Source organism: Pseudochaenichthys georgianus, chromosome 1 (genome assembly GCF_902827115.2).
Source record: "Pseudochaenichthys georgianus chromosome 1, fPseGeo1.2, whole genome shotgun sequence".
NCBI classification, from domain to species: Eukaryota; Metazoa; Chordata; class Actinopteri; order Perciformes; family Channichthyidae; genus Pseudochaenichthys; species Pseudochaenichthys georgianus.
The window spans coordinates 49,125,914-49,147,684 of record NC_047503.1 but is presented as its reverse complement, the minus strand read 5'-3'; the positions used below and the strand labels follow the sequence as shown (position 1 = coordinate 49,147,684).

General features: G+C 46.0%; 2 protein-coding genes across 2 annotated transcripts; one reads left to right on the top strand and one right to left on the bottom strand.

The window, feature by feature from the left end:
* Positions 1-389: 389 nt before the first annotated feature.
* Positions 390-21,372, bottom strand: LOC139434211 (zinc finger protein 32-like). Its single transcript, XM_071203876.1, has 2 exons — positions 20,890-21,372; positions 390-3,226 (listed from the first exon to the last, which is right to left on the bottom strand). Exons 1-2 carry the CDS (start codon positions 21,080-21,082, stop codon positions 2,298-2,300), a joined length of 1,122 nt encoding a protein of 373 aa, XP_071059977.1. The 5' UTR covers positions 21,083-21,372; the 3' UTR covers positions 390-2,297.
* On the top strand, positions 10,011-11,726 carry LOC139434206 (uncharacterized). The gene is made up of 3 exons (XM_071203871.1): positions 10,011-10,176; positions 10,258-10,898; positions 10,985-11,726. Exons 1-3 carry the CDS (start codon positions 10,146-10,148, stop codon positions 11,675-11,677), a joined length of 1,365 nt encoding a protein of 454 aa, XP_071059972.1. The 5' UTR covers positions 10,011-10,145; the 3' UTR covers positions 11,678-11,726.
* Positions 21,373-21,771: the final 399 nt, after the last annotated feature.

The window sequence follows — 21,771 nt, the reverse complement described above, 5'->3', positions numbered from 1 at the left end:
AATGCAGATTAAAGTGACAACAAACTCCTTTATTTCAAGGCTAAACTAGGGCCTCCAGGGTGGGTGGAGGGGGTCAGGAGGACGGGTCTGGGCTGACAACCCAGGAGCACAGCGGAGGACCCGGAAGGGATCTCGGGCGGACGGCCCGGGGGCAAGACGGAGACCATGGAGGGGGTCTCGGGCGGATGGCCCGAGGGCAAGGCAAAGTCCATGGAGGGGCGAAGGCCACAGCGGGCAAACTCAGGGGGCCGGGCTCGAGGGCGAAGACCGCGGCACTCAGGGGGCCGGACTCGATGGCGAAGACAGCGGCTCTCAGGGGGCCGGGCTCCAAGGAGAAGACCGCGGCTCTCTGGGGGCCGGGCTCTCAGGGGGCCGGGCTCGAGGGCGAAGGCCAGACAGCTCCGGAGGCCGGGCAGGAAGGCGCTGACGGGACAGCTCCGGAGGCCGGGCAGGAAGGCGCTGACGGGACAGCTTCGGAGGCCGGGCAGGACCCGGTGTCGGCCGGACAGAAACCAGAGCCGGTGGGACAGGCTTCGGCAGGATCCCCCACGGAAGAGGACCAGGAGTTGGCTGGACCCCCGGCGAGACGGCGGGACCTCCAATGGAACAAGACATGGGATTGGCAGGACTCTCAGCGGGTCCTCCAACGGAACAGGATATAGGGTTGGCAGGACCCCCGGCAGAAGAGTCGTCGGCGGGACCCCAACGGGACAGGACACAGGGTTGGCAGGACCCCCGGCAGGAGAGTAGTCGGCGGGACCTCCAACGGCACAGGACATAGGGTTGGCAGGACCACCGGCAGAAGAGTAGTTGGCGGGACCCCCAACGGGACAGGACACAGGATTGGCAGGATCCCCGGCAGGAGAGTAGTCGGCGGGACCTCCAACGGAGGGGAGGGGACTCTGACAGAGGATTACTCACAAAGTACACAGAGTAAAAGTACTTCATTTCATTTCTGGTAGCAGTCAAACTAGTACCGAGTCCAACATTTAGTTTTATTAAGAACTTGTGGTAACAAATATTTGTATCACTCATTGAATATTGTCAGTGTTAGACAAAGGCCTATTATATTTACAGCCCTCGATAACATTCATTTTCTGGGCTCGATATGTGTCTTAGCTGTTTTTGTTGTGATCGCTAAATTCACCTTGTTTCCCCTAGTTTATAATATTATCACCGTTCCAAGCAAACGAGGGCTTTTGTTTTGAAATCACTTCTGTGAGTTTCGCCCCGCCCTTCGCTCCAATGTCCATTTAGTGAGGTAAAAAACAAAAAGGCCTCTCAGACGCTCTTCCGCTAACTTGTGTAATAAAGAAAAACAAATGGACCGTAGATACACGGATTAGGGCAACACCATCTGGTAACAACTTTAAATATTCAACCATGTTTATGTGCAAATTAAGAACCTTTTTCCTTAAGTGAGTCTCTTGTCTTTTCTGACTTTATGGGTATTTGACTTTATATTCAATACATAACAATAAGAGTGCAGAACATCTAATACTCTTCACTATGAATCCAGAACAATACAACTGCAGGAGTATGGGTAAAGCGAGATGTTTGCATGCATGTTGAGCCGATTTGGGCAGAATCCAGCAGAGTGGATCGTGCTGTTCATCCTATGTCATCTATATGTAAAGAAAACAGTCTAAATATTTAACATAAAGCTGTAAAACAGTCTCAATAATTGGCAGCACAAATGTAAGGTTTAATTGGAATAAAAGGATACATGTTGAGATAGGAAGTTCTAATATCTTAAGAGAAGAGCTTGAATTTAAAAAAATACAAAATACAAACGCTTTTGGCTCCTTCCTGTCTTTCTACTGGGCCTTTCTTGGGTTTGTGCAGGCTATCTTTGAGTACAGACACCTTCCTGCAGAGAGCACACAGCCCAACAGCACGTCTTTGGTCTAGCATCACTTTACAAAACGTTTGCATTAAGACACTAAGACTAGCTGGTCCATTTTAAAGGTCAGTCCACCTTAAATGAGCAGTGGGTGATCAGCAGGTGAAAGGCAGGACACAGGAACTTGGTCCTGAGGAGATGTAACGATTATTAAACAAGAAAGTTGTCGAGTCAAGGGGTAAAATAAATTAACATTTGTGATTATGAGTGAATCAGTTGCAGGTGGGTGAAATCAGGTTTAAGGAGTAACGTATTACATGTAACGGCATTAGGTCATCAGGACACGAAATAGACAAATGTATTCCCTTACAGTTACAGAAGCAGCTGACGACCAACACACTTGTGTCTTGAAACAATTATGCCATTTAAATCTTTTGTCACAGACATTGCAGCTCTATTCTTCCTCTCCTGTGTGGAGTCTCATGTGTGCTTTTAAATTTCCATTCAGTGAAAAAGCTTTCTTACATACTGTACAGCTGTGTGGTTTCTCTCCTGTGTGGACTCTCATGTGTTCCTTTAAATTTCCACTCTGTGAAAAAGCTTTCTTACAGACTGTACAGCTGTGTGGTTTCTCTCCTGTGTGAACTCTCATGTGTGCCTTTAAATGATCACTCCGTGAAAAAGCTTTCTTACAAACTGAGCAGCTGTGTGCTTTCTCTTCTGTGTGGACTCTCATGTGTTCCTTTAAATGTCCACTATGTGAAAAAGCTTTCTTACCGACTGAGCAGCTGTGTGCTTTCTCTCCTGTGTGGATTCTCATGTGTTCCTTTACATTTCCATTCAGTGAAAAAGCTTTCTTACAGACCGAGCAGCTGAATGGTTTATTTTCAGCACTAGGTCGTGAATCACTGATAGATTTATGTCTATTTTTCAGTGAGTTTGAGCCTGACGCAGGTTCTCTGATCTCCTTCCAATCAGCACTGTCACTGTGTTCAGCGTCAGGTTCAAAAGAGTCTCCAGTGTCAGGTTCAGAAGAGTCTTCAGTGTCGTCCTCAGTCTTTGGTTGTAAACTGCTCTCTGGATCTGAGTTCCTGGCTGGTTCTGGTCCTCGACAGTCATCTCCATCAGCTTCTGTTTCCATGTGTTCAGTTTGTCTTTGATGAGGCTGAGAGGACTGAGGTTTCTCTTTATCATCTTCACTCTTCACAGGCTCAGGAGTGAAAGTGGACTTGGTGATATCAGCCTCATCCACCTCCTCACTGACCCTGAGTTCCTCCTGTTCCTGCTTAATGTGTGGGGGGGGCTCTGGGTCCTCCTGGTGCAGACTGGTGCTCCACTTCTGCTGGTCAGGGAGAACCTCTTCTTTAACCACCACCTGGACGTCTGCAGGAGACACACATTCAGAATAAACTGTTAAGTGTTAGCATTTAAAAATCTAATTACCATTACAATGAGAGACATTTTTCAGCCATAATGAATGCCTTTGTTTTTATATTTTCACATTATCTTTCTTTGTCCCACTTAATGTGTATTTGTGTTGTCTCAATTCAACTTATGTAGCCCAGCCCCTTTGAAAATGAAAAAGGGTTTTTTCTTCTGGCATAGCACTAGCTGCAATAAACAAGGAATTGTATTTGAGATCGTTCACAGATACACTACGCCTACACTATAGAATTGAAATACTCTGTTACAAATTAAAATCCTACATTCAAACCATATTTAAGTAAAAGTATGCAAGTATCATCAGAACATTTTACGGCACCTTCTTATGTAACAGTAACGATGGTGCAGTAACATGTTCCCCGTCAGTGTTTAATTTATGATCTTTCTTGATTATTTCGTATGTTCACCTGGAATCAATCAATCAATGTTTATTTATATAGCCCAATATCACAAATGTTACATTTGTCTCAGTGGACTTCACAGTGTGTACAGAATATCAGTATGACAATACGACACCCTCTGTCCTTTGACCCTCACATCGTACAAGGAAAAACTTCAAGAGAAAACCCACAGTTTAAAGGGGAAAATGGGAGAAACCTCAGGGAGAGCAACAGAGGTGGGATCCCTCTCCCAGGACGGACAGACGTGCAATAGATGCCGTATGTAAATCGAAAAGATGATACATTTACAACATAGGTAGTCCAAATGTTTGGAAATGCATGTGTCTATAATAAGAAGCTGAATCCACGAGGATGTCAGCAATCCTGTGAGAGCCATCAGGGAAGTAGTATGGTGAGAGTCAGGCAGGACCGCAGAGACAGGTTCAGCCACGACTCGAAGTCCAGGACTCAAATCCAGTGCTCAGGATAGAGGATCCAGGACACACGACCCCAGCAACAGGATTAGCCTCGACTCAGGATCCCGGCGTTTATATGGACACAAAAAAGAGATTTGCTGCTGCTGCTGGGCACCCTCATGTGGAATCAAAGGAAAATGTTGACAATGAAGTTGAAAATAATGACAATGAAGTGGAAAATAATGACAATGATGTTAGCAATGTTGATGTTGAAACTGATGTTGAGACTCAAACTAAACAAAGTGCTGTTATTGATGATATCAATCCGGAGGACAGTGCCTCTAACATTTCAGGTCCAAAGGAAAGGCAAAACACACTCTAATGTATCTAAAACGTCATCCACCGCATCTGCAAGGCTAAAAGCAGAGGCTGATGAAGCAGCAATTGTGGAGCGCATGAAGGCTTTAAAAAGAAAACATCAGTTGGAAGCAAAGGAGGAGGAACTAAGAAAAGAAAAAGAGGAACTAAGAAAAGAAAAAGGAACAGTTTGCTCTGGAGACCGAGCTAGCTGCAACTAATGCCACAATCAATGTTCTGGAAACTAGCTTAAAATGCAGCTCCAAAAGGGATGGAATGAACTCTTATCTGGAAAGGAACAAGGCTCAGAGTACAAGGCAACTCAATCATCAGGCCAATCAATTTGTCCCACAGAGAAATGACAAAAATAACATGCATAATGAATTTTACCCTAATGCCCAGGCTGTCACTGTAAGACCAAAGGAAATCTCACAGACCATCAGGTTTAAAGACACATCACAAACTGTCAGGCCTAAACAAATGGCAGTGTTACTGACGGACCACAGACCACTATACACTCAAGCACCAACACAGGTGGTTCATGATGCTCAACAGACAGGACGAGCATCCTCCTTGAATATTACATTACATTACATTTAGCTGACGCTTTTATCCAAAGCGACTTACAATAAGTGCGTTCGACAAACAAAATACAAACTTGAAGAAAACAGAAACATATAAGTACATCAGCTTTCATAGAGCAAACACATTTCAAGTGTTACTCAACTGGCTTTAGATAAGCCAGTCCTTTATTAGTATATAAGTGCTTTGTTAATAGTTCTATCGCTCAAAGTGGAGTCGAAAGAGATGAGTTTTCAGTCTGCACCGGAAGGTGTGTAAGCTATCTGCTGTCCTGATGTCAATGGGGAGCTCATTCCACCATTTTGGAGCCAGGATAGCAAACCCACGTGTTTTTGTTGATGGGAACTTGGGTCCCCTTTCGCAGCGATGGTGTAGCGAGCCGTTTGGTTGATGCAGAGCGGAGTGCACGTGCTGGGGTGTACGGTTTAACCATGTCCTGGATGTAGGAAGGGCCAAATCCATTCGCAGCATGGTACGCAAGTACCATTGTCTTGAAGTGGATTCTAGCAATTATCGGAAGCCAGTGGAGGGAGCGGAGGAGCGGCGTGGTGTGGGAGAATTTAGGAAGGTTGAAGACCAGGCGAGCAGCTGCATTCTGGATGAGCTGCAGAGGTCGGATGGCACATGCAGGTAGACCAGCCAGGAGGGAGTTGCAGTAGTCTAGGCGTGAGATGACGAGAGCATGGACCAGAAGCTGCATGGCTTTCTGGGTCAGCTGGGGACGCATCCTCCTGATTCTGTAAAGCGTGTATCTGCAGCAGCGGGTTGTAGCAGCGATGTTTGCAGTGAAGGACAGGTTGTTATCTAGGATCAAACCCAGATTCCTTGCAGTCTGAGTCGGGGAAACAACAGAGGTGCCAATGTTGATTGTTAGGTCAAGAGTGGGACAATCTTTTCCTGGAAGGAAAAGCAGTTCAATCTTGTCAAGGATGAGCTTGAGGTGATGATCAGACATCCACTGAGAGATGTCAGCTAGACAAGCAGAGATGCGTGTGACGACCTGGGTCTCTGAGCGGGGAAAGGACATAATTAATTGGGTGTCGTCAGCGTAGCAGTGGTATGAAAAACCATGAGGGCTAATGACTGATCCGAGCAAGTTTGTGTACAAGGAGAAGAGGAGGGGACCAAGAACAGAGCCCTGAGGGACCCCTGTAGTTAATTGACAAGGGTCGGACTCTGACCCTCTCCAAGTAACCCTGTAGGTGCGGTCTTTGAGGTATGAGGTGAGGAGGGAAAGTGCGGAGCCTGAAACTCCAAGTTCTTGGAGAGTGCGAAGGAGGATCTGATGGATCACCGTGTCGAATGCAGCAGACAGGTCCAAAAGGATGATGACAGAGGAGAGGGAGGCTGCTTTAGCAGTGTGCAGTTCCTCAGTGACAGCAAGGAGGGCAGTTTCTGTGGAGTGACCTGCCTTGAAACCAGACTGGTGCGGATCCAGAAGGTTGTTCTGATGGAGATAGCAGGAGAGTTGTCTAAAGACAGTCAGATCAACTACAGAGCGTTGATACAGAGTACACACACTGAAACAGAGAAGTCTAAAAACAGAATGTTACACACACAATTCTAGAAGTGTCCAGTTGCTTTCTTGTCAAAATCAAGTTGCACACTGGCAGGTCCGTGATTAGGATGAGATTTAAATACAGTTACTGTGGGGGAAGTGGGGGGAGTGGCCTCAGATCAAAGCTTGATGGGCCTCAATCGGCCTCAATCGAGACTGGCTTCCTCCTGACTCGTTATTAAGGGTGAATATCACATAAAATAATGACACCCAAAATGACATTGCGAATATCAGATCCTTTGAAAATTGTGTTGAGGTTAAAACTGATAATGCAAGTGATTGTTTACATTTCTTGGAGCAGTTCACCAGGGGGCAGCCAAGAGACCTGGTGAAAAGTTGTCAGCACCTACTGCAGCATCTGATATTTAAGAAGTGTGTTACATTTGAAATGGCAGAAAGTCTTGTTGCAATTTCCAGATATTAAAAGAGGTCCTTTGAGTTTCTCTGGTAATTATCAATAGTAGCAGTTAAGTGAATACTGTTCAAACAATACTTGTGTTTGTGTTTTATATTGATTTCTCTGTTTTATTCTTTCATAAATGTGAGGACTAAAATGGCTATGAACAAAGGGCTAGTTGCAGTAAACAGGGTTGTATTGCTCTGCGGGGGAGGTGTTATGCAGGACATGGTGCTAGGTGGGGGAGGATCGCTAGCATGTCATGTTTTCAGGGAAGTCTACATATCTTGAATAGTATATGTGTGGGTTTAATTACTTTGTATTTTGTGTAACCAGAAGTTGGAGATATGAGAGGTGAAATATTTGTGTTATCTTTGGAAGCAAAGAAATATCCTTTAAGACACATCTGAGGTCTCTGGAATGTGGGAGGGGTGTGTGTGTGTGTGGAGGTTGAGTAAACTCCACCCCTTCCTGTATCTATTGGTATGAAAGCCTATTCAGCTTTTTGTTCTGCCTCTCTCTTCTGGCGCCGCCGGACCGGAAGGTTGTGGCGGCCCGTGAACAAGGGCCAGGAGTAGGCCTAATCCTGACATTACGCATATGATATGATATGGTTTTGTATGGTAATGTATTGATTGTATTGCATTGTTATATTACCATTAAAATAGATTATTGTTCTTAACGGATACTTGTATGTTCTGGATTCCTTCCTGTATGATAACCAGCTTGTAAGGCAAATGTCAGCCTTATGAACGGAGGTACCGTGGGACTTGCCCTTCCCATGTACGGGAGTCCGCTCAATGGAAATGCGATGTCAAGTTCCGATGTCAAGTTCCTGTCAGCGGCTAGACATATGTTACCAGTGTTTACCAGTGTTGCCAGGGGCATGATAACATCCTCCACTGGAGGTTGGGTGTTGCTGCTGTGAATAAGGCCGACTATGGGTGCCGATGGGCGGACGGTAAAGCACCGCAAAGTAGACCCCCTTTAAGTGTAAGGCAAATGTCAGCCTTATGAACGGAGGTACCGTGGGACTTGCCCTTCCCATGTACGGGAGTCCGCTCAATGGAAATGCGATGTCAAGTTCCGATGTCAAGTTCCTGTCAGCGGCTAGACATATGTTACCAGTGTTTACCAGTGTTGCCAGGGGCATGATAACATCCTCCACTGGAGGTTGGGTGTTGCTGCTGTGAATAAGGCCGACTATGGGTGCTGATGGGCGGACGGTAAAGCACCGCAAAGTATACCCCCTTTAAGTGTAGCCAGGGGCACGAGAAACATCCTCCACTGGAGGTTGGGTGTTGCTGCTGTGAATAAGGCCGACTATGGGTGCTGATGGGCGGACGGTAAAGCACCGCAAAGTATACCCCCTTTAAGTGTAGCCAGGGGCACGAGAAACATCCTCCATGGAGGTTGGGTGTTGCTGCTGTGAATAAGGCCGACTATGGGTGCTGATGGGCGGACGGTAAAGCACCGCAAAGTATACCCCCTTTAAGTGTAGCCAGGGTCACCCTGCATGCGTCGTCAAATGTGATTGAAATGGACAGATTCCTGTACATTTCAATCACTTTTAATGGGAGTCGTCAGTATATGGAGCTTAACCCATAATTCCCGGACGTTCCAGGCCGAATTTGGAAGCTCATATGCGGCCTGCCATGTGCCTCCACCCGTGGAAAGCAAAAAAAAGTAAAGAAAACGGTCAATTATATGTTAAAATAATCAAAAATGAAGTTTTTGAAAATTCTTGAAAAACGGCTAAGTGCCAACGGGGGAGGGGGTCAAGTCTTCGGCGCTTCGGAACGAAGCCCCGGAGACTTTTGCACTCCCCCGTTGCAATTTACAACGGAGAGGGGAAACGAGAGCTCCCCTCCTCCGTCCAAAATTTTCATTCATCTTTTCCAAGCTACCATCTGCACGAAATCGGAAACCCGGTTTTTGAGAGCACTTAGAAAAAAACGAGCTATTTTCACATGATGGGGAAATCATGGAGGAATGTATCCGCCTCATGAGCACTTTGGATCGGATGAAATTGTTGCCTGGAGGACCCCCAATCATGGTTCTCACAAAACTTTAAGTTTTCAAACTGGTGTCTGGAGGAATGCAAGGGGAGTTGTCAGGGGACTCTACCCGCCTCAAGAGGCACTATTTTGGGATACATTTTATCCATTTTCACCCCTTTTTATGGTTCTTCCAAAAAGTTAACTTATACTTTTTCCGACTCTGGAGAAAGGTAGGGGGAGTTGTCAGGGGACTCTACCTGCCTTTTGGAACACTATTTTCGGATACAATTTATCCATTTTCACCCTTTTCTCTGGTTCTTCCAAAAGTTGACTTTAACTTTTTCCCACCCTGGATAAAGGTATGGGGAGTTGTCAGGGGACTCTACCTGCCTTTTGGAACACTATTTTCGGATACAATTTATCCATTTTCACCCTTTTCTCTGGTTCTTCCAAAAGTTGACTTAAACTTGTTCCCACCCTGGAGAAAGGTATGGGGAGTTGTCAGGGGACTCTACCCGCCTTATGGAACACTATTTTGGGGTACTTTTTTCCCATTTCACCCCTTTTTTCTGGTTCTCTGGTTGTGGCGGCCTCGCCCTGGCCGTCCACCCTCTGGGTACCTGACTCCCCTGCCTCCTCCGGGGGGCAGTTGAGAAGGGTTCAATGCCTCCCCGGAGGATACTGTTATCCCGGCAACCCGCCAGCAGATGAAAAGACCCACCCCTCCGCCTCTCCACCTCTTCTGAGGGATGAGGGAACCGCGCGGGGGTCTGCTGGAGGCTACTGCCGGGTGCTCCGTCCTGCGCCTCACCGGTACCCTGACTCCAGCGCGGTGTGGCGGCCTCGCCCTGGCCGTCCACCCTCTGGGTACCTGACTCCCCTGCCTCCTCCGGGGGGCAGTTGAGAGGGGTTCAATGCCTCCCCGGAGGATACTGTTATCCCGGCAACCCGCCAGCAGATGAAGTCGAAAGTCGAAAGGTCCCTCCTGCAGCAAGTCTCCCATTCCTGCCTGCAGCACGTCTCCCATTCCCGCCTGCAGCAAGTCCCCCACTGGCTCTCACACCCATTCACCCAGCTCCTCAGAGCCTGCATCCATCCATACCGAGGCCTCGTCAACCTCCCCTCCCATAAATTCCCCCTGGTTCCGGGGCAGGGGCCGGGGAAATATAATGCGGGACATAACATTCCCACGGATCATGGGTAAGTGTTTTGGCTATGTGACATATGCAGTTTCTGTAACACATCATGTGTTGTCATTAAAGTACTGTTTATATTTCACAGAGGAGTATCTGCAAGGATACCGGGAGCATTATGCAGGTATCGACCCACCAGTGAGGCTCCAGGAAAACACAGTCTCCAAACTAAGCAGAGTGAAGTCGTTCCTCAGTTTCATGGCACACGGTTTCAATCGCCTGTCTGACTGGCTCTTTTTGAGGGATCTCAAGAGGATACGCGGGTGGTCCCGGAGCCTGATGAAGTCAAGCCTTCAGGTCACGACCTCCGACTTCTACATCAAGAATATATCACACTTTCTCAAGTACATGGCCGACACACCGTGCAAGGGGAGCAGGCTCAGCCAAACGGACATGATTTTAATCAAACGGGAAGTAGTTGCCATCCTGAAGTCCCTGAAGAGAAAAGTACTTATCCACCAGATGCAAGTGAAGCGTGACAAGATGGAAGGTCTGCCGAGCCACAACGACCTAATGACATGCTTGACTTCGACCACCACTCGCATCCCTCAGCTCCTGGATGTGATGGCCAGCAATCCGACTACCGCGACCCGGACACTGCTCTATGGGTATATGACTCTTCATTGGAGCTGCATTTATGGCCACCGTCCGGGGGTCTACTCCAACATGACCAACGCCGAGGTCCGAAAGGCGGATACAACTGGCACTGCCTTCGGCTACCTGGTTCATGTGAGTGCTATTAATCAATGTATTTATTCTGGCAGTTATATGCATGATTGACATTGTATTGACACTCTCTATCTCTGTCATAACAGGTAAGTAACCACAAGACGGCCAACGCGTTCGGGGAGGCGCAGCTGTACCTCACCGTAGAAGAATTTGGATGGATGAAGAGGTGGCTGGAAATTAAGGGTACGCTGACCTGCACCCAGAGCCGTTACTTTCTGTACACAGAGGGGAAGAACCCGTTCAGGAAGCTTGCCTACTCCCTGAGGTTGGCATGGGCTGATGTGGGGCTCCGCAGTCCCATTAACTTCACCGACCTCCGCACAGTCCACGCCGATAATGCGAAGAGGTTTCAAGACAAAGGCAACCGCCAAAGAGTGAGTGATTTCATGTGTCACAACACTGCAACTGCGGACAAATTTTACGCGAATAATCCTTCTTTGAAGGAGGCTGCGGACATTCGGTTGCTCTTCACACAGTCACTTCAAGCAGCGGCGGCGGCATCGACAGCAGCAGCGGGAAATGAAGACACTTTTGCGGGTATTGACATCGACAGTGACAACTCTGGAGAGGAGCACAGCCCGGCTCCCTACCAAGACTCCCTACCAAGACATGTCCCGAAGAGGGACCAGTCACTGGCCGAACACAACCCCTCAGACATGGGTGAAGAGAGGGTGCCATACTCTGCCCCAACTTCACCCACTGTTGCCAGTGATCAACTTGTAAATATGCAGTGTGTTGTTGTAATCAGTCCCCTTGTAAATACGTTATATCCTGTTTGAATTTATTTATTACTGTCAATATTACTGTAAATAAAGTTTGTTAAAATTACTAAGTGTTCTGTTTTTAATCCCACTATGGGTTTTCTTCTTTTAAGATCCCCAGGGGCACGATATTCTGGTTCTGGTGGTAGCATGTAGGTGTTTAGTCCGAGTGAGGAGTGCTCAAGTGTGGGATGATTTGTAAGGTAGAAGAGGGTAAAAAAAGTTAAAGTGTGAACCTCCAGCAGGGCAGGTGGTGCTGTGAAGAAGGCCGACTATGGGTGCCGATGGGCGGACGGCAAAGCACCGCAAAGTAGACCCCCTTTAAGTGTAGCCAGGGGCACGAGCAAAATCCTCCATGGAGGTTGGGTGCTGCTGCTGTGAAGAAGGCCGACTATGGGTGCCGATGGGCGGACGGCAAAGCACCGCAAAGTAGACCCCCTTTAAGTGTAGCCAGGGGCACGAGAAACATCCTCCATGGAGGTTGGGTGCTGCTGCTGTGAGGAAGGCCGACTATGGGTGCCGATGGGCGGACGGCAAAGCACCGCAAAGTAGACCCCCTTTAAGTGTAGCCAGGGGCACGAGCAAAATCCTCCATGGAGGTTGGGTGCTGCTGCTGTGAGGAAGGCCGACTATGGGTGCTGATGGGCGGACGGTAAAGCACCGCAAAGTAGACCCCCTTTAAGTGTAGCCAGGGGCACGAGCAAAATCCTCCATGGAGGTTGGGTGCTGCTGCTGTGAGGAAGGCCGACTATGGGTGCTGATGGGCGGACGGTAAAGCACCGCAAAGTAGACCCCCTTTAAGTGTAGCCAGGGGCACGAGCAAAATCCTCCATGGAGGTTGGGTGCTGCTGCTGTGAGGAAGGCCGACTATGGGTGCCGATGGGCGGACGGCAAAGCACCGCAAAGTAGACCCCCTTTAAGTGTAGCCAGGGGCACGAGCAAAATCCTCCATGGAGGTTGGGTGCTGCTGCTGTGAGGAAGGCCGACTATGGGTGCTGATGGGCGGACGGTAAAGCACCGCAAAGTAGACCCCCTTTAAGTGTAGCCAGGGGCACGAGCAAAATCCTCCATGGAGGTTGGGTGCTGCTGCTGTGAGGAAGGCCGACTATGGGTGCCGATGGGTGGACGGCAAAGCACCGCAAAGTAGACCCCCTTTAAGTGTAGCCAGGGGCACGAGCAAAATCCTCCATGGAGGTTGGGTGCTGCTGCTGTGAGGAAGGCCGACTATGGGTGCCGATGGGTGGACGGCAAAGCACCGCAAAGTAGACCCCCTTTAAGTGTAGCCAGGGGCACGAGCAAAATCCTCCATGGAGGTTGGGTGCTGCTGCTGTGAGGAAGGCCGACTATGGGTGCCGATGGGCGGACGGCAAAGCACCGCAAAGTAGACCCCCTTTAAGTGTAGCCAGGGGCACGAGCAAAATCCTCCATGGAGGTTGGGTGCTGCTGCTGTGAGGAAGGCCGACTATGGGTGCTGATGGGCGGACGGTAAAGCACCGCAAAGTAGACCCCCTTTAAGTGTAGCCAGGGGCACGAGAAACATCCTCCATGGAGGTTGGGTGCTGCTGCTGTGAGGAAGGCCGACTATGGGTGCTGATGGGCGGACGGTAAAGCACCGCAAAGTAGACCCCCCTTTAAGATTCCCAGGGGCACGAGATTCTTGAGGGTGTGATCATCTTGGTTTAGTCCGTGGGGGAGTGCTTAAGTTCGGGGGCCCGGGGACCCAAGGTGCTCGAGGTTCTGGAGGTACATGGGAGGGATCCTGGAGCTCCTTAGTCCGTGTTTTGGGGGTCTTGGAGCGGCCACAGAGAGGTGCTTTTCCCCGGGGTATGTCATGGAAGTCTGAAATAACCTGTTTGCTCATGTCAGGGAGAGATGCTGGGGCTGCTGCGTCCGTGTTTTGGGGGTCTTGGAGCGGCCCCGAAGAGGTGGCTTTGTCGGTGTACGTAATGTAAGTGTGAACTAGCCTGTTTTCTCAAGGCAGGGAGGGATCCTGGAGCTCCTTAGTCCGTGTTTTGGGGGTCTTGGAGCGGCCACAGAGAGGTGCTTTTCCCCGGGGTATGTCATGGAAGTTTGAAATAACCTGTTTGCTCATGTCAGGGAGAGATGCTGGGGCTGCTGCGTCCTTGTTTTGGGGGTCTTGGAGCGGCCCCGAAGAGGTGGCTTTGTCGGTGTACCTAATGGGTAAGAAAGCCAGTCTACACAGGTCGTGAAATGTGATTGAAATGTACAGAGTGCTGTACATTTCAATCACTTTGAATGGGAGTGGTGAGGTGTGGATGAAATGGCCATATCTCCCTTAAATTCACATCAAACTCACCCATCTTTCACACACTAATTCATGGGTAACAGAGCCATGTGCACCATGCATTTAAAGTAATGTTAGCCAGCTTTCAGACACTAATTCGTGGGGAAGAAAGTCACCCTGGTCGGGTCGGGAAATGTGATTGAAATGTACAGAGTGCTGTACATTTCAATCACTTTGAATGGGAGTCGTGAGGTGTGGATGAAATGGCCATATCTTCCTTAAATTCACATCAAACTCACCCAGCTTTCACACACTATTTCATGGGTAACAGAGCCATGTGCACCATGCATTTAAAGTAATGTTAGCCAGCTTTCAGACACTAATTCGTGGGGAAGAAAGTCACCCTGGACGGGTCATCAAATGTGATTGAAATGGACAGATTCCTGTACATTTCAATCACTTTTAATGGGAGTCGTGAGGTGTGGATGAAATGGCCATATCTCCCTTAAATTCACATCAAACTCACCCATCTTTCACACACTAATTCATGGGTAACAGAGCCATGTGCACCATGCATTTAAAGTAATGTTAGCCAGCTTTCAGACACTAATTCGTGGGTAATAAAGGCCTGTACATCTCCCTGTTTGAAAGGGCCATATCTCCCTTAAATTCACAGCAAATTTACCCATCTTTCACACACTATTTCATGGGTAATAAAGCCATGTGCACACTGTATTTAAAGGGCTGCAGGAACACTTTACCCGCCTTTTAAACACCTTTTCCTGGGTAAACAATCCATGTATTTCCGCCTGCTTTCCATCAGCACCCGCCAGTCATCTCCCTGTTTGAAAGGGCCATATCTCCCTTAAATTCACAGCAAATTTACCCATCTTTCACACACTATTTCATGGGTAATAAAGCCATGTGCACACTGTATTTAAAGGGCTGCAGGAACACTTTACCCGCCTTTTAAACACCTTTTCCTGGGTAAACAATCCATGTATTTCCGCCTGCTTTCCATCAGCACCCGCCAGTCATCTCCCTGTTTGAAAGGGCCATATCTCCCTTAAATTCACAGCAAATTTACCCATCTTTCACACACTATTTCATGGGTAATAAAGCCATGTGCACACTGTATTTAAAGGGCTGCAGGAACACTTTACCCGCCTTTTAAACACCTTTTCCTGGGTAAACAATCCATGTATTTCCGCCTGCTTTCCATCAGCACCCGCCAGTCATCTCCCTGTTTGAAAGGGCCATATCTCCCTTAAATTCACAGCAAATTTACCCATCTTTCACACACTATTTCATGGGTAATAAAGCCATGTGCACACTGTATTTAAAGGGCTGCAGGAACACTTTACCCGCCTTTTAAACACCTTTTCCTGGGTAAACAATCCATGTATTTCCGCCTGCTTTCCATCAGCACCCGCCAGTCATTTCAAACGGTTTCAAATCGTTTTTTTCACTTTTAAAAAGAGCTTTCTGCCCTGTAAATGATTTCTAATCATTATTACCGTCATGGAGGAGCTGCAGGGACACTTTACCCGCCTTTTAAACACCTTTTCCTGGGTAAACAATCCATGTATTTCCGCCTGCTTTCCATCAGCACCCGCCAGTCATTTCAAACGGTTTCAAATCGTTTTTTCACTTTTAAAAAGAGCTTTCTGCCCTGTAAATGATTTCTAATCATTATTACCGTCATGGAGGAGCTGCAGGGACACTTTACCCGCCTTTTAAACACCTTTTCCTGGGTAAACAATCCATGTATTTCCGCCTGCTTTCCATCAGCACCCGCCAGTCATTTCAAACGGTTTCAAATCGTTTTTTCACTTTTAAAAAGAGCTTTCTGCCCTGTAAATGATTTCTAATCATTATTACCGTCATGGAGGAGCTGCAGGGACACTTTACCCGCCTTTTAAACACCTTTTCCTGGGTAAACAATCCATTTATTTCCGCCTGCTTTCCATCAGCACCCGCCAGTCATTTCAAACGGTTTCAAATCGTTTTTTCACTTTTAAAAAGAGCTTTCTGCCCTGGCAATTATATCTAATCATTATTACCGTCATGGAGGAGCTGCAGGAACACTTTACCCGCCTTCTAAACACTTATTCCTGGCTAAAACAATCAATGTATTTCCGCCAGGGTCACAGCCTGCTGCTGCTGCTGCTGCGGCGGCTGCTGCTGCTGCTCTCCCTCCCTAAATTCACATCAAAGTCACCCAGCTTTCACACACTATTTCATGGGTAATAAAGCCATGTGCACACTGTATTTAAAGTAATGTTAGCCAGCTTTCAGACACTAATTCCTGGGGAAGAAAGTCACCCTGGACGGGTCATCAAATGTGATTGAAATGGACAGATTCCTGTACATTTCAATCACTTTTAATGGGAGTCGGTGTGGATGGCCTGTTGAATCCGATTTTGAGCACTCTTTTCCCCGCATAAACTAGTTTAAATCACCGTTAAACACTTATTCTGTTGATGTCTATATAACCGACTTCCCGCTATGCATTAAGTCGGTTATATGGACCCTGTACACTAGGCATACCGCGGCCGGTAGTAAATGTCCAACCATTGTACCCTCTGGTCCCTAGGGTATGTTAGGGACGCGCGGAGATTTGGAATGCGGACCAGTTGTCCCTACAAATTTCTAACACTACCCTCTGTTCAAGGATACCAAAGAGCCAAATCCCTGCTTGCTGAACATTTTGGAAATGAATACAAAATTGCTTCTGCTTATATGGACAAAATTGATAACTGGCCTCTGGTTAAAGCAGAAGATGTCAAATCACTGAAATCCTTTTCTCTGTTCTTACGGGAATGGTCAAATTTAACACAGCGAATCATGCACATGAATGAGTTGGACATGCCATCAAACCTCAGAAACATCATTATGAAGCTTCCTTATAAGGTGAGGGAGAAGTGGAGGAGCCATGCATGTGATTTGCAGGAGAGACGTGGTTGTAGAGCACTATTCATTGACCTTGTGAACTTTGTTGAAAAACAAGTTAGAATTGCCTCTGACGCACTGTTTGGAAATATTGAGGACTCAAAATGTACCAGCTGCAACAAACCCCCCACTGTCAGTGAAACAGGGCACCTTTGCCACCGATTATTTTTAGTTTTGTAGAATTAATTAATAGCTAGCCATATTATTTAAGTTAAGTTGTGTTCCAGCTAAAATGCTTTTATTTTGAAGGTGATGGGTCAATTTTCGCACACAGCTGGGTTTATTTAAGTCAATCAGGGCACAGCAGCAGTCAGTGGGCACCGGGAAGGTCTATGGTTTTTTACCAGTATCAGGGCTGAGTTCAGCAAACATTTCAACACCTTTTGCTGTATTGTTCCCGCAAGGTGAATCTAATAAATACCACGAAAACGTTGATGCCTTGTCTGGACAATGGACTCATTTCCAACTCATGATCTGCGTAAGATCCACTATACCTGGTGCCTCAGTAGCCTTCTTAAGTGTTATTGTTGTTGACAAATAGCCACTACAAGTGAGCCTGTGACAGCCTCCCAACAACTGTTGTGCAATGAAATATTGGGCTACTAGTAATCTCGAACCGTCAGTTTAAAAAATAAGGTGCGATACCGTTCCGATAAATATCAATAATTTCGAACATCGCAGGGAAATTCCTTCGACTCATTTTTAAGTTTTGGGGGAAGCCGGAAGTGACGTCAATGCGGGAACGCTTCACTGTGCGGCGAGAGAGCCAAACACGGACAAAGTGTGTTGTCATGCGTAGAAATGGTGAATTACTGAGTTTAGGCACGTTAATAACGTTTTAATGAAGTTGACTACAGTATATTCATATTTGTCAGTGCTTTCATGTCAATTCGGCGAACATAAACATAAATGATCGTGGTGAAGATGATGATTAAATTAGGATTAAAAATCGGTAGTGAGAGCTGCTGAATTTCCTCCCGTCGGATGTGATATAAAAACAAATCGATTATTTTTGTAGTTGTAAACTCAAGTGGATGAAACTACATTTATTAGTGCTTTCATGTCAATTCGGCGAACATATGATACATTAAATGATCGTGAGGATGATGATTTAAAAATCGTTTGTTTGAGCCGGTCTGCATTTCCTGATGAGAAAACAAACCGATGCTTTTTGTAGTTGTAGTACACCAACATGGATTAAACGTGTGTTTTTTTTTTTACCACAATGTTGGGGAAATTAATGGATAAAATGCACGGATCATTATTATTATTATTATTATTCCCACTCCGATCAGGACACTAGGTCCACCGTTTCCCCGCAGCGAGGCCCCCCCCGTTGACAGTTTACGTGGGCTGGGCTGGGTGCAGTGGCGGACTGGCCATCGGGACGAATCCCGATGGGCCGGTACCGAAGTGGGCCGGTTGGATAAGTCACTAGCATATCCTCCATTCCCCCGTTGACAATTTACTAGCGGTACCGAAGTGGGCCGGTCGAGAGTCCCGGGATGATTTTTAGGCCCAGTCCACCACTGGCTACATGACCGTATTATCGCCCATATTGACGCACCTAATTCCTAAACTTCTAACAGATACAACATAAACCGATCCTTCAGCCTCATATGAGCTCTCAGACACGTTCAAAATTAAACTGTCATCGCTGTCTGCTGTGTGCGCCATCGTGCGTTTATATGCAGATGCTGGGATTCTGAACGGTGCAGCTGGAGACTCATCTTTTCTATCATATGCACAACTAGCATCTATTATTAGTACAAAATGTAAGGAGGGAGCCATGCCTGCTTCATGTATGGAAGAGGACCAGCGCCTCAAGAAAGCAATCATATCATCCGGTGTGGTCTCTAACATTTATAAATTATTATCTAGGGCTGCCCCGAATACCTATTCTCCTGTCCAACTGTCCTGGGAGCATGCCTTGAATATCTCTCTGTCTGCTTTGCAATGGAACTCCATTTGGAGGTCAGCTATGTTCTCTTCTAAATGTGTAAGATTCAGGATCATACAGTTCAAAATTCTCAATAGAGCTTACATCACCCCCGTTACAAAATCCAAGATGGACAATAAACACAGAGACTTATGCTGGCACGAATGTGGTAAGCGAGGTACACTGTTGCACCCACTTTGGGAATGCCCAGCAGTACAAAAACTTTGGTCAGAAGTATTATCCTTAATGTCTGAATCTTTAAAAATGTATTTCCCTACATGTCCCATTGCATGTCTACTGGGTCTCAAGCCAGATGGCAATGTTGCAAGGACTGCCGATCGGCTCTGGACATTGGGCTGTTTAGCCACAAAAAGACTCATCCTACTAAATTGGAAGGAACGCAAACCAGCCTGCTTTACTAGGGACTCATGGCTGAGGGAGTATCTGGACCTACTGAACATGGAGCGTGCAGCTTCTCTGCTGGGGGACTTTGAGGGGAGACAGGAGGATTGCGGTTCACTGTCCACAGCCCTCCTAGCTGACCCTGTCAATATGGCATCTCCTGTGTAATGTATAATGTATTGTGTATGAAATATCCTATGTATGTCGCAATCAGCTGTCTTAGGAAGTCATCCTTGCATTCCCCCCCCCGTTACGTTGTGTTTAGTTGTTTGTTGTTACATGTGCTGTTGTAGGTTCTGTAAAAAAAAAAAAACATATTAAAAAAAAAAAAAAGAGAAAAAAAAATACATGCAGATGCTGGGATTCTGAACGGTGCAGCTGGAGTGCTGTGCCCGCAAAGACTCACACATTTGTTGGCGGGACTTGAAGAATCCCCGAGAAGATCCAGAAAATGGTCAACATTGAAGGGCAGATTAATGGTTATCAAAGTACAAATATCCAAAATCAGTTCAGTAACGGTTTTCAAGGGGACAATATTTACTCAAACTGATGGGTTTGGATGATGGGGGAAACTCGTATCACAGGCTCTTTAAATCAGTACATTAAATGGCATATTATTCAATCCATGTATTTTTATTAATATTGTCAAAATTATCGCGTTAACGGCGGTAATTACTTTTTTGAATTAATTGCATTAAAATATTTAACGCATTTAACGCATGTGCAGAATGGCCCGTCCCATACGTCCCACCAGTGGCAGTGCCAGAGTATGGCTGGGGTAGGCTACAGCCATACCAATAAATGGCTAAGCCCCACCATGAAAAATGATGTTAAAGTAAGCAAAATAAAGTCCGCCAACTTGCACGGAGTAAATTGCACAGACAGCAGTTAGTAAGATTGATTTCAGTAGCCACTTGTCTGGAAATACCGAAGACCAGAAACGATTTTGAAAAATGTTGTCACGTAGTGATCGTCTTCTCAATAGAACATATTTGATAATGTCTTCTGGCCAATCAGAATCACGATAACAGCGTGGTGTTGTTGCAGGAAGTCAACGGAGAATACTTTTGCGGTAGTTCATCTCTATATACATCGATACAACATTACGTGTTGATAGAAATCAACATGTAATGAAATAACACCCCACGGTTTGATGATTGATAGGTGTGTGGGCTGTCTTTCATTTTGACACACAGAACAATGTTATAATAAACATACATACATAGCCTACTGTATGTTAAATGGATATATCCGCCTTCTTTCATTTATCTTTCCATTCCCACAACAATATAAATAAAGAAATGGCATATGTTGGACATAGTTCGAATGGTGATTAATCATGATTAATTAATTGTTAAGATGTGAATAATCCGATTAAACATTTTAATCGTTTGACAGCCCTAATTTTTATAAATATATTTATTTTGGTAGGTTTGCTCTTCCGTAATACATTTGAATTATTATAATAAAGTACATGTGTCTAATAACACTTACATACTTTTACTTAAATAAGATAAACTTAAATATATGAAATGCTTTAACTTGTAATTGAAGATTTTCACAGTGTGGTGTTTGTACTTTTACTTACCTGCAGCAAGTGCTGATAAAGGGTCTAAACTTAAGTGTTATTAATGTGATAATAAAGTGTTACTGAAGAGTGTAAAGTGTTAATTAAGGGTAAAGGGAACAGACCTGCTCTGTGTATCCGAAGCTGAGGCTGTAAAACAGCGTCCAGAAGTTTCTGGAGTCTCTTGTTTTCCTCTTTGGAAAGAGACAGCTCCTCCTCGAGCTCTGCTATCGTTTTATCAAACAGAGCAAATATCTCTTCAGCAGCAGCAGTGAGTCGCTGCTTCTTCAACGACAGCAGCATGTGGACTTTACTCATGTTTCCTAGATCACCTTTTCCTGCAGACTCCGTTAAACACACCGTTTCTCTCCAAGTCAAACTCTCAATCTGACTAGCGTTGCTAACGTGTTTCCAGCTAGCATGCTAAGCTAGCTCCTATAGTCCGAGGTAAACGCTCCAGAAAAAAGAGCACAGAGTCCATTCAGAGGTTTATCCAAACACAGAGATAATAGATCAGTAGAACTGGAGCTCACACACACTTTCTCAGGAACACAGAGAGAGAGAACCGTAGCGACGAGACGCCACCTCGATCCAGGTTAGAAAGAGCTGGGAACTTCACTTCCGGTGCAGGACGTCAAAATAAAAGCGGGAAGGATTTCTTATTTTTGGTTTTAAGAACGATTGGCATCCGGACGTTGCCTTAACACCTACTACTGGATCAATAATAAAACTACTCTTTCAAAACAAATCTATTATAACTAACAGAAAATACTCATAAAGGAAAAAGGGAAAATAAATAAACATCATTAAGCTAAACAGGTCGCAGTGCACAAATCAAATATCTGTATAGTGTTCAAATCAATGTGGATATGGCGTAATTTGAATTAAATACACTATTTAATTTAAATCAGTTTTATTCTGAAAAAACTGGAAGTTCACACTAACTATTAATGTAACACTTTTATTCTGAAAATTCTTCATTTCAGGTTAGGATTAGCATGTGGCGA